This window comes from Drosophila navojoa, chromosome 2 (assembly GCF_054131105.1).
Source record: "Drosophila navojoa isolate 15081-1374.11 chromosome 2, UAZ_NAV_1.0, whole genome shotgun sequence".
Taxonomy (NCBI): Eukaryota; Metazoa; Arthropoda; class Insecta; order Diptera; family Drosophilidae; genus Drosophila; species Drosophila navojoa.
In genome coordinates, this window is record NC_142890.1 from 32,112,939 (window position 1) to 32,126,327 (window position 13,389).

Sequence of the window (13,389 nt, forward strand, 5' to 3'; positions counted from 1 at the left end):
TGTTAATTAACAGTGATTCCATAATACACACACACTCACCTACACACTTCATTTCACACATGACATACTGCTTACAATGGGGCCCATTCAACTCTTATACTGTTAGTTAACAGTGACACTATGTTAACAATTTGATTTGAAATGAACATTGCTGTAGTACACTTATTTGCATAATTGAGATGGAGGGTATGCTTTAAGTATAATATGTATGTATGTATTTACACGCCGACAAATATCAATGGAAACCATTAAAAAATTCATTTTGGAACTGAATTCTCGTGGGTCTGCAGTGCACTGTAACCGTTGCAGAGGGCAATTGCTCAATTTGAAATTGAAATTTTGTAGCACCATGAGATTCAGCTCTGGCGTGAGTTTCAAACATGCATTCACCAAAAAACAAAACCTGCAATTCAGGAAAAAAAAAAATAGGGAAATAAATAATTATCTTTTATACAGAAATGATCTTTTATCTGTATATACATATGAATATATTGATACATATATTCATGCATTTATATATACTTGCAGATTTCGATAAAGCTTTTGTGTCCATCGATCCGCCAGATGATAATGAATATCCCTATGCTCTTAATGCCAACGAGGGTATCGATCAACTCTTCGACTTCAGCTCTGATGCCTACGGCACAGAAAACTGCGAATGGAGGGATACGGGGAAAAGGAGTGGGGAGGGGTGTTTATAATTCAAAATTATATTCAAGATAAGAAGCGCATATTACGTTAGAGATGATCTATTATTATTATTATTATTATTACAACTTTCTGATTATTGAGTAAAGCAAAAACTTAAAAGAGAACAACAGCAAAACCTAAAAAAAACAAAAAAACAAAAACAAAAAAACAAAAAATGTAGCAAACTTAATGAAACTAAGTTGTGTGTAAAATTTTAAGCATTAAAAACTACATTTAAATTTATAATCCAAACATGTATTTTAAGTTTAAAGAAATTTCCCCCAAAATGCAAAATACATTTTATAAGCGTATTTCAATTAGCATTAAACAACAAATAAAAACAGGAACAACGCAAACAATAGTAAGCACACAAAACAAAGCCTAAAAACACAAATCAATTTCAAGAAAAAGAAAAAGAAAAGCCTCAAAAAAGTTGTTTGCGTTCGAGCTGTCTGTAAAATAGGTGCACACAAAGAATTTTAAATTAGTAAAACCAAATAGTTATAAAATTAACGAAAACTGCAAATACACAACAGATTGAAGATTGTCATCATTAGCAATAATAAAAATATTCAAAAAAGAATATTCCAAAAATCATAAAAAAGGAAGACTACAACGAACCCGTATCTCTGTTACTCTCTCCACTAATTCCCAGTTTACGATTTGCATGCACATCACAGCCAGGAATTATAATTGTTTAATCGAGTCTCCCAAGGGTAAGGGTGCGGGCAGCTGCGAAGACTTGATATGATTTCTATGTACTTCTTTTGTTAACTGTTTGCCGTTCGCCGTTCGCTGCTTACATATACATATTTCACAAGCCATTTTAAGCCAGACACCCTGCCCTTTCAATTCTTTCTGTGCGTTTGATTCAGTTCTCAAAGATAAGTGTTCAGAATTACCTATTTGTTATTGTTATGAAAGTGTAAACTATAAATTAAAAACTTCAACTGACTCTACACTCGCAGTTAAACAAACGACTATAGGGGCGACACCGCCTCGTGCGCAAATAGAAATATTCAAAGTTCACCAACAAAGTTAAAAAGCCAAATCATCGCCCCACACAATTGAATCCAACAGATAACAAATAATTGCAACTAGTTATTAATATCGATCACCTAGAGATAAACAAATTTACATAAGTGTATAAAATCAAGATGAAGATGAAGAAAGCTCCAAAAATATGCTTTTATTTTATTAACAAACAAAAAACTTGTTAGGTACGTTTCATTCGTGTCAAAACAAAATCAACAAAAGAAAAATAATAATAATAAATATTATAAAAGAAAAATTTTATCATGTTTTCTATTTATTGTTTTGGGTGGCTAAGTTTTAATATTGGATAGTTTAACTGCCCCTTTGAACAGTATAAGGTCGAAACCTCTCAATCTCAATAAGTTGATAACTAGCTTGAAAGTTATTGTTGAATATTTACTGTATTATAAAACATGCTTTTAAAATACTTTCAGATAAATTTGAATAAATAGCTTAAAAAACAGTTGCTAAAAATAACAAGTATAAAGGCTCTAGTCGAGACTGCTCGACGAGGAGATACCCTTAACCCTCCAAGCTGATATTCTTATCATTATGCAGTTTTTTTATGCACGCGCTCTGCTAACTGCGCAGTAAGCGTGCGACTGCACTTGGGCTGCGCTGCATTGTGGGCAATATTATGAGAATTTATTTTTTAAATAACCTCTTTTGTAGACACAGAATCTTAATTTTCAGACTGTAATCACATGGTCAAAATGTGTGTGTACATTCCAAAGCTCAAGTCTCTAGTACTTGAAATAAGTTTTTTACAAATTTGGGGAGAAGGGGGCGTGGTATCTAAAATCTGTTGATTACAAAATGTTTGTATTCATAATATGTATATACACAGTAAATCTGAAGTCTCCACATCTAATTGTATTCCAATGAGGCTCAAAAAACAAAATTAATTTTTCGATTATTCTCGATAAAAAACTTATCGGATGAGACATCGAAAAAATAAAGCAAACTCGTACTGCGTATGGTATACACGAATATACGCACGAAATTTCACTAGCTCTTATATATTCTGAGATCTCGACGTTCATACGGACAGTCGGACGGACAGATGGATAGGGCTATATTGATTCAGCTCGACGTGCTGATCAAGAATATATATAATTTTCGGGGTCTGCGATGATTCCTTCTGCCTGTTACATACTTTTCAAAAATGCATTATACCCTGATTTCCAGGGTATACAAAACGGATTCCAAGTATTAGAGACTGGTCCTTTGGAATATACACACATTAGAGCATTATGATCATTGTAAAAGTTTCAATATATTCCCAGTAAAGAAACAATTATTCAACAAATAAATTCTCATATTATTGGCCACCCCGCAGCCCAGTTAACATACTTCGCTTTTAGGCTGTCAGTTGACTTGGTTCGCCATAATTCGTGGATGAGTCTGATTAGACTAGTAGTTCAATCCTCAGGGATGTGGTCCTGATGTGTGTATCCTAGAATGTACATTGAAATTAAATTTGGGGCAACCGTTGCGTCAATTTTGAAAACATGGGATAAGGTTCACGTTTTCCAGTGACAAGCTTTAATAGCAGTTGAATGGCTTCCCTTCATACAGACAGACGGAAAAGAAGACATTGCATTGTATTTATATACTCATTTTATCTTCATTGAGTATGAGTATGGAAATCCAACAGTCTATATCTAAAGTTCAAATCGAATCGTTAGTAAAACAAAAAATTCTTTCATTTATGTATACTAATTTTATTTGTATTATAGTCTCGCAATAATATTTTCATTGGATCGAAATATGTGTAAATGTTTATTTCACTTATATAAACAGGAAACAATTAACTTAATTTTACATTTACAATTAGCTTTAGTTAGAAATAATAAAAATATTGAAGCTTATTTTGTTTGTTTTGTATTCATTTTGTATATAATAGGGTTTTTGTTTAGGTGTGGTAAATTTATATACAGAAAAAAAAAAAAAAAAAACAGTCACGTGTACTGAACCGATGCAAACTATTGAGAATATACAAAATCTATATAGGTTTTCATCTGGGCTGATACGACTTTACAGTTATTTTTTGCAAATTTCGCATATTCTGTTATTTTTTTTAAGCATCTGCAGTTTGAAATAACATTGAGTTAATTCCACTATTAAATATACATAATTATTTATAATGCTTTCGGCTGCGTTTAATATATATGTAGATATATATATTATATTTACGTAAATTAATTTATAATTCCATTAATTGTTTTTACGTTTTATTTTCGCATTAAGTTTATAATCTTCGTTAGAAAGTTTGCTTTATTATGTACATAAAAACAAAAGGAACTATATTTTTCAGTCTTTTGAGTGTGTGTGTATGTATATATATATATATATATATATGTGTGTGTGTATGTGCGTGTGTGTCTGTGGTCTATTTATGTTGAATATTCGTTTCTTCTGCGTATGACAAATTGTTTCAATCAATTTTAATATTATGCATAAAGTTGTGTCCTTTGAAGCTTTCTAGATGTTTGTATAATTCGTTTAGTTGTTTTAAGTTAACTGGTATTATTTATCCATGCAAATATAAAATTTCAGTAAGAAACGTTGCGTTTTTCCTCTGCGTTTATCCTCTGTTTCTATCATTCTTTCTATATAATTAAATATACATATATTATATATAAAGAGCGAAGGCAAATGTCGAATACTTTTGTTATTGTTGTTATATTATTTTCCATTTGCATTCCCTTGCAATTGGAGAGATTGTATGTATGTGTGTCTGTCTATGTGTGTGCGTGCGTGTGTGTGTGTGTGTGTGTGCGTGCGTGCGTGTTCGCGCGCCTGTGTGTGTGTCTGTCTGTGTGCCTGTGCCTGGGCCTGTGTCTGTCTGTGTGTGTGTACCTGTGTGTGTGTGCCTGTGTCCGTCTGTGAGCGTGTGAGTTTCCTGCTGTTGAATGTTTATTATTCGGCCTTCATACAAAGTCTCCTCTGACCTGAAGTCGGGCACTACTGATCGTACAGTGCTATTTATTTGTATACATGTATTTTTTATTAATATGTAGAGGTCTGTTTGTAATTCGTCTATTGCTTTTCCATGTATTTTTAGGTTTAATTTGGCTGTGTAATTTGTCTATGATCCAAACGGATAGTCTACTCTTAATAGTTCTCATTTGTCTGCTTTCAGTTTGTTCCTAGTTTCTTTAGCTACTTAAGACGAGTGTATATTACTAATATATTTCAATGTCAACTTCGTTTTACCTGTGTTTATGTTTGTGTTTGTGTGTATGGGTGTGAGTGTGGTTTTCTCAACAATTATGTTACAATAAAATGCGTCGCATAAATGTCATACATATTTGTAAGTAGCATATAAATATGTAAATTATGCAGCAAGTATTTAAGCTCTCAATTACGTAATTTGAAGCTTGGCTTCAACCCAAATTAATTTAGATTAAAAAGAAACACAATTTACAGCTCTCTCTCTCATCTCTCTCTCTCTATCCTCTCTCTTATGCCATTTCTGTACCTCTGTTCTTCTGTGTAATATATAATTAATTATTCTCTCTCAGCTCAAACTTTTGCCAGCTGCCAAGCGCTGTGCATTCAAATGGCGAACGTTTTCTTCGATTTTCCTTTGTGTTTCATTTACAGACGAATTTTTAATAAAACGAACACTTGAACATAAATAAACTCACTAAAAGGTTGCAATACAATTGGCCATTAACAAAAAAAAAATCGAAATTAAAATGTTTGAGTACATGTAAATTCTAGCTAGTGTTTTGTTGTTGTTGTTGTTGTTTATAGTTGGTAATAATAACTAACTAATTTAAAGTTATTAACTCAGTGTTGATATTTTGTTTGTTGTATTGCTTATTGTTGTTGCTGTTATGGTTCGTTTTTGTAGTTGTACAGTTAGTTTGCTTCATTGTTGCATCGCTTCATGTTTTGCTTTGCGTAGATAGGTGCTAAAATAATTATTACAATTATACCATAAGTTAGGTAAGGTTTTTATGCATATGTATAGTATTTAAGTCTAGTTATAAACGGTACTTAGGTTGGTTGGTTGTTGGCTTTTGTACTTTTGTTATTTGCATTTAGGACTTTTGTTGTTGTTGTTGTTTTTTTTTTTTTTTTTTTTTTTTTTTTTTTTTTTAAATTTTGTTGTATGTATGTATGTATGTGTATCTGTTTGAACGGTGCCAGTAAATTATAAAAGATGTACTTAAAAAATACAAATATATACAAAATCAAGCTCATAATAAATTATTAGGAGACTTGGCTGCGGGCAAAAGTTTGCTGGCGGCCTTAATGCTAACCATGATTTACACATGTTGGGGCATATTGACCCATTAACGCCAACGCAGTGGCGCTCAAGCTGTGCGTTTTTGCTCTCGTACACAATTCGAGTTATTTTCAAATATTTAGCAGTAGGCACACACAGGCTCTTCCCCTCTCTTGTTCTGAGTTCCTCCGATCACCCAATCCCTCCGTCCAAGACTAACATATTTCTATACTAATTGCTACATATACATGTATGTATTTACAAAATCCTCTCGACACATGCGCTCTTTGTTCTACGCTTCGTGTCCTATGAAACCATTGGGTGGCTGTGGTCGTGTTGTGTTCGGCTGCCTTAACCAATTTTCCTTAAGTATATTGGATGTATTGGAGGTCGTCGCCGCAGCAGCAGCTGTTGGATACGTCGACGTCGACGTGGGTGCTGTTGTCGGTGTTTTGCGCGTTTGACTGACGCTACGGCTGCGCGACGGCTGTTGCTGCGATTTGATGCGAGCGCGCTGCTTTGGTCGACTGAGCGGCATGCGCTCCATTTTAATGTGCTCCGTGTGCTCATCGTCTTCCTCTTCGTCCTCGTCGCTGTAATTGTTAATATTAATATGAATATATGAATCGAATGTAGAGTATATATAGAGCTTTTACTTGTCATTTTCATCTTCATTGGAGCTGCCGGATTCGATATGCCCAGGACCTATTGTAGCCGCATAGATGGGATTCGCGCTGCTAATGACTTCATCCTGTCCAGATCCCGACTTGGGTTCGCTCATCAGCATATAGTTGGGATTGTCGCTTAGCATGCTGAAGGGCGCTGCTACCGCTTCTGCTGCGGGCGCCTGCATAAGCTCATAGTTGGGATTCAGACTACTAGTGGTTAGCTTAGTTGGCGGCCAAGCCGAGTGCACTTTTTCTCCACTATTCAAGGATTCATCCAGCAGTTTATAATTGGGATTGTCGCTAATAATGGTGGTGCTGCCATTGCCCCCACCACTGGGTGTAGTCGCCGTGGGCGTGTAATATCGGGGTGTGCCCGCATAGCTGCCTGCACTGCCGCTGCCCCCGCTCTCAATGGTGCCTAGATTGCTGCCCATGGACATCATGGCCAGGCCCGCGGAGTGGCTTGTTAGATTCGAGTTGCTGCTGTTGCTTGCCATATTTGAAATGTTGCTCCTGTGGCTATCGTTGCTGTCGCCACGCTTTACATTCAAGCGACGAAAGGTGTCCACCAGCACACGCTTCAGGCTCGGATGGCGACTGTTGCTCGCACTCGAGCTGGCCGCTGATGCAGTTGAGGGTTGCAGCGAGGAGGAGGCAATACCGCTGGCTCCAACACTCCCACTGATTTCCTCGTCCGGCATAGAGCTGCTCATATTCGACATAATGTTTGCGCCACCCCGCTTCTTTTTGGGCAGCAGATGCTGCTCGCCGCTCAATCGGCCACTGCCGCTTTGTGGTAAGTCAGCAAAGTTGGGACTTGGATCGTACAGTTCGTAGCCCCGTTCACCATATGTGTTTGCATCCGCATCTGCATTCCCATCCACATCCGGTTGAACATATGCAGTATCCTCCATGTGCGAGCCACCAGCAGTGGGCAGCGTGCATAGCGCATCCGGTGTGCTGCTCACTATGTAGCCAGAATGCATGCTAAAGGGTGAATGCGTCGTAGCCTGATCGTCGACTAGGGCAATGGGACTCTCCGCCGGCTGCTCTAGCGATCTGTTGTGATCCATGTTCGACTTGTAGCCCTGATATTCACCCACACGCAGCGGCGTGGTTGCATCCTCACCATCAGCCTCGGCATCTAAATGAGCCCCCGCAAAGGCATCCATTTGATTCCGCTCCTTGCTCTCTTTTTCCCGGTACTGAACACCCGCCTCGGAATGATAGAAGGACACCTCCTTAAATCTCGAATCAGAAAGGTGCAGTAGGTATTCTATGATTTCCAGGAACGATGGCCGGGCCGATGGCCTGTGGTGCCAGCAACGATGCATCAGCTTGTGCAGCACTTCCGGACAATTGTCTGGTCTCTCCATGATCCCACCGTCTATTACATAGCGAAGAACTTGCTCATTAGACAGGCCCTGATAGGGTTGAGAAGCGAGTGTCGCCATTTCCCAGAGAACAACGCCGTAGCTGAATACATCACTGGAGCTGGCATAGACGCCATCGCGCAAGCTCTCGGGCGGCATCCACCGTACTGGCAATAAGCCTTTGGTTCCCTTACGATAGTAATCTGTCTCGTAGATGTCCCGCGTCATGCCAAAATCACCTATCTTCACGGTTAGATCCGCTGCCACCATGCAATTGCGTGCAGCTAGATCGCGATGCACAAATTTCTTGGCCGCCAGGTAAGCCATGCCATCGGCTATCTCGATGGCCATCTGAAATATACGGCTATAAGGTGGTGGCTGTACCACGACATCCTTTCGTTCGTCGGGTCGATGGGCTCTCAAATACGACTTCAGATCACCCTTTTCCATCAGCTCCATGACGACAAGCGCCGGCTGGCCACTGGAGCATACACCCAGCAGTCGGACCACATGGTAGGTGTCAAACTCCTTCATAACGCTCGCCTCACTCAGAAAATTGGTGCGCTCCCGGTCCGTGGCATTCTCAGTAACCGTCTTGATCGCACATGGCGTATCTTCGCCGTTATTTTGTGCCTTAAGTATACCTCTGTAGACCATGCCGAACGAGCCCTGACCCAAGGCAGTTAGCGTAAGGACGCGGTCTCGCGAAACCTCCCACTCATCGGGCACATATTGCAGACTTGCATAGAAAGGATTCACTTCGGTATTCATGACCAAATCCTGTGGATGCCCCCTCTTTGGACTGAAGAACTTTAAGTATATGATTAATCCGGTTATTATGAATATCGAAGACACTAAAATTGTGCCTATGACCCAAAGAATTGTATATGATTTTGGCGGCTGAAAGCATTACGAAAATCAAATTAGATTCTTGTATATTTTTTTTTTAATTATGAAAGGACTAGTTGGGGGTGCCTGACAAAGAGATCCTGATTACCATTTTAAAATATATTCTACAGTTTGAATCTAGCATAATATTGTACGGATTGCTCGAAAAATCTATGTGAGTACATAGTGCATACAAAGCTTATCATTTCTACTATCCCTTGGGAACGTATATTCCAATTTTTTTTTATCGTCTACAAACAGAGGAAGCAACACATGCGCGCGATCTTTGGGACTTTTTATACCCTGAACCCATTGCAAATGGGAAATCAGGGTATAATGGTTTTGTTAAAAGTATGTAACAGGCAGAAGGAGCCGTGGCAGACCCCACAAAGTATATATATTCTTGATCAGGGCGACAAGCTGAGTCGATTTGGTCCTGTCCGTCTGTCTGTCCGTCCTAGGTCCGTGTATATCACGCGCATATCGAGTTTATCACTAAAAATCGGTAAATGCTCCGATATTTTATTATCGATTAAAAATTTTAAATGCACATTCATATGTATCATATGTATATGTCTGGTCAGTATATGTATTTTATAGAATTTCGGTTTTTGTTAAAAATCCACCCTCTCTCTCACCATCACCTTTGTAAAGAGCGTATTTAATATACTAGAGACTTGTGCTTTGGCAAATGCATACAAATCTATATTATAACCATACTCTTAGTTTCATGAAGATAGTCCACCCACAAGAAAAGTTATTAAGCAATTAAGTTCTCATAGCAAGCCCACACTGCAGCTAATGCGTGCGTGTATTTTTATTGCCTGTGTATGTTCATTTTCGACTTTTTTAGAAAAACATCAGTTGCTTAAAGGGTTCAGGGATCTCGGAGTCGAGTAGTCTCGACAAGAGCTTTCTTACTTGTTAAAAAGGATATTTGTTGACTTTTAAAATAAACTTGATCTGCTTATGCTATATACTCTGAATCTCAAGTCTCAAGCTCTTATAGGTTTGGAAATCGACGCGTTAGAACATAAATCTCCTTAATAGCATAGATCACCTACCCTGATTTTCCATTTGCAATGGGTTCACAAACAATTTAAATACATATATGTAAATGTATATATTATATTAAATTAATTACCGGCACTATCACGTAGATAGGATCCGTTAGCTCACCATCACCGGCCAACGAGTTGGCCCTAATGCGAAAACTGTATTTGCCTTCGTTCAGATTGGTGACGATGTAGCCGCTCTGATTAAGATAGTCCTGCACAGTGACACAGCGTTTTTCCTCGACGGCATCCTGTTCCTGACGCTCAAAGATAACCATGTAGGAAACTATAGCACCGTTGGGGTTCTCTGGCTCCTCCCACCTTAGGCGAACATTGCCCCGAGTGGTATTCATGTTATCCACAAGGTCGCCAGTTAAATTAAATGCTTTGTCGACGTGCGCTGTAGTGGAACACAGACTAGGATTAGACGGATAACTGCTTTGAAAATTACCACTTTTTACGTACTTAGTTTTTGAGTTCTCTTCTCCAATGGTTCGGAATCGCTACACAACTCTGCATTATCATTCTCGCCCTCTTTATAGCGGCAGGCGCGCACACTCAATGAGTAAAGAGAAAAGTGTCGCAATTTCTCAAAAAGAAATTCTGTTGTATTTGCATCAACTTCGGTAACAAAGATTTTGTAGTAGGTTTCATTCGTATCCATCACGGTAGCATTACTCCACATTGAGTCTGAGAGGGTGGCATGTGCTTTGACGCCCCCAATCTCCGATTTGGTCAAATTATTTTCCGTGGATCGAATGTGACGCATAAGAACACTACTCATTTCGTGTGCATCCTCGTCAATTTCAATGTAGCGCTTGCTCCTGTGTTTCGCAGCATTCGGGCTGTTATTGTCGCTGGGCAAGGTTGTGATGTTGGCAACCTCACTATTATTACGCTTTTTTGGCACGTACAGGAAGTTCTGGAGCGTATTCTCGAATTCGATTTCATCAAAGATTTTCGCTTCCACAACTTGTTGATCGAATACGTTCCGACCGCTCGCATCGCATTTGCAGTCAGGTCCTGGCGACTCCTTAATCGTTTTCTCTGCAGGCGATGAGAAAGTCTCCTCGTCGTCTGAAGTATTCGGTAAAGCTGCAGGGATTAATTAGTAGCTTAGCCATCTGTATTCTCAAATGCTTTGATCAACACTTACGATCCCGACAGAAGTTACGATGCTGTTCCAATTTAGCGTCTCGCCGCCTTATTTCCGCGCGTACCTGATACTTCGCTAGTTTGCCATTTACTTCTAACGGAGGCTTCCAGCTCAACAACTACGATGAACAAAATAATTATTTATTAGTCTAACTTTGATTTTAGTATCTTTCAATTGTACCCACAATTTTCGAGCTGTCTGTAGAGCGCGCACTTATCCGGCGGACAATCGATGGCTTCAAGGGCATCGTCTGGAAGCGTATTATGTCACTCTGATAGTTTCGTTTCTCCGATGAAATTGTCATGGTGCGTATATAAAGTGCATATTTTGTATAGGGCTGCATTTTGTCAATGAAACGCATTTTGTCCTTGCTTAGTTCGCCCACAACCCAGCTGTGAAGAAGATGGAAGCACAGTCGTATTAAATTGATTAAACTATTTAAATATAACGCACTTATCCAAGCAGGGTTGATAATTATCCCTAGTGACGTTGCCATACGGATCGAATGTGAAGTAGCTCTGATAACCAATAAATGAGCGCTCATCGTCATAATTCACGGGATCGATTTCAATTGTAATGAACGTAGCACCCAATTGTATGATTTTTACATTCAGCCATCTCGTGTTGCCTGCCAGAAGAGTTTACAGATAAGTTATATGGAGATAAAAGATGCTTCATAGCTAAGAACATACATGTGCCCTTGTTGCCATTTGAATCCTCGGCAACCTCATTTTTATTGAATTTCTCTGGTTTTCCCGGTAGCATGGGTCGGAGCTTTTCGATAGTTTCAATACAAAGCTTGGGATTAAAGTGAAAGAAGATGCTGCCGTTCCTAATAATGACTGTTTGATTCTCGGCCCAAATTGTCTCCAAGTCTCGATTCTCCAGCACGTACATAGCATAAATATCGTCCATTAGCTTCTCGCCTTTAATCTCTCGCAAACTCTTAAAAAAGTCCAGCGTAGTCAGGCCATAGGTCAAATGGACCTTCAGAAATAAGTTGATTGTATGCACCATGCCCAGACCGAAAACCAGAGCATCAACCATGTGAGCTATGAAAGGAATGAGGAATTAATTGAGCTCTAGACGCTTCGATACGATGAGTAGGTGGACTCTTGAGAGACTCACGTCCGCCACGCTTGATGCTGATGGTTAGACCATCTTTGACGATTACTGTGCATCCGTGATACTCCTTGGCTTTCACTAGACTGTCAATCGTGCCGCCCGGGCATTCCTTCTGACAAGTGCCGTTGCACTTCTGGCAAGTGTTGTTCATAATCGTGTAGCCCTTGTCGCAGCGCGTCGTACACTTCCCGTTGTAGTGCACCAGCTTCATTTGGTTACTGCTCTCGTATTTGGTGCCAATCTTCTCACACATTTCAGCCGTAATACACCGTTGCTCGTACTAAAAGAAGGGGGATATTAAATATGAAACAATTTCTATAGGGCAGCAACATTCGATTACATACTAGAAAGTAACCATCGGGACATTGATCAATGCAATTTCCGCCGTTAATAGAAACATTGCGACAGGCAACGCAATCGCCCAACAGAGGATTTGAACACCCGCCCAGACAGGATTCGTTGCAACAGGTGTGCTCGTCGATGCAGTTGTAGGGGCACTCCTTGGGACAAACTACACAGAACGAGAGGGGAGAGCACAGTCAACATAGAGACATTCCTTTCAAGATTCTGACTATTTAGCTCACTTGTTTGGCAGGCGCGACTGTTCCAGCAATAGCGCTTGTTACCGGGATACTCCTTACAGGCGGGCACTCCGCTAGCATCCGACATACTGTTTTCCTGTCCATCGTCATTGATCTCGCCAGGGCAGCGTGCGCATTCAGCCTCATTGCGATTGAACTTTAGCACAATATCCGAATCTGTCGCATTCTTTGAAACAATCTTAAGCCAATTGACTGTCTTTACGAAACACAAGTACAAGTTCCTTTCGATGCGCACACCTCCATTCGTAATCGCACGCAGATTAGACAATCCAATATCCAGTAGATCCCGATTCTGGTACACCACCAAGGCATAACTTTCGAATAGTATATTTCCCCGTATCACACTCAAATTGGGAAAGATTTGCGATAAAGAAATCAGATTTTGCACACGAAAAACTAATATATAGCCTGTGACCTCGGTGAGCAGGGGATAAGTCGTGTTCAATTTATCCGCATCGTTGATCAGTGTTATAAGCAGAAAACCCTCAATGATCGTACAGTTAGCAAGCTGCTTCAGCTCCGAAATATTGTTACGTATGTCCATCGACTTACAGGCT

At 39.5% G+C, this 13,389-nt stretch overlaps 2 protein-coding genes across 4 annotated transcripts in view; one reads left to right on the forward strand and one right to left on the reverse strand.

Annotated features, from left to right (window-relative positions):
• Nucleotides 1-1,952, forward strand: part of E2f1 (E2F transcription factor 1) — a 43,087-nt gene extending 41,135 nt beyond the window's left edge. For both annotated transcript variants that reach the window (XM_030387896.2, XM_089261130.1), the window contains one exon: nt 529-1,952. In XM_030387896.2, coding sequence (XP_030243756.2) covers nt 529-701 — 173 coding nt within the window. In that variant the 3' untranslated portion in view covers nt 702-1,952. The remainder of the gene's footprint in view (nt 1-528) is intronic.
• Nucleotides 1,953-3,477: 1,525 nt separating this feature from the next.
• InR (Insulin-like receptor) overlaps nt 3,478-13,389 on the reverse strand; it is a 50,767-nt gene continuing 40,855 nt past the window's right edge. For both annotated transcript variants that reach the window (XM_089260976.1, XM_089260971.1), the window contains exons 4-14: nt 12,815-13,387; nt 12,575-12,741; nt 12,234-12,510; nt 11,798-12,157; nt 11,559-11,733; nt 11,290-11,497; nt 11,106-11,223; nt 10,415-11,044; nt 10,039-10,349; nt 6,622-8,906; nt 3,478-6,558 (exon numbers count right to left, since the gene is read on the reverse strand). In XM_089260976.1, the coding sequence (XP_089117102.1) occupies nt 6,258-6,558; nt 6,622-8,906; nt 10,039-10,349; nt 10,415-11,044; nt 11,106-11,223; nt 11,290-11,497; nt 11,559-11,733; nt 11,798-12,157; nt 12,234-12,510; nt 12,575-12,741; nt 12,815-13,387 (5,405 nt within the window). In that variant the 3' untranslated portion in view covers nt 3,478-6,257. The remainder of the gene's footprint in view (nt 6,559-6,621; nt 8,907-10,038; nt 10,350-10,414; nt 11,045-11,105; nt 11,224-11,289; nt 11,498-11,558; nt 11,734-11,797; nt 12,158-12,233; nt 12,511-12,574; nt 12,742-12,814; nt 13,388-13,389) is intronic.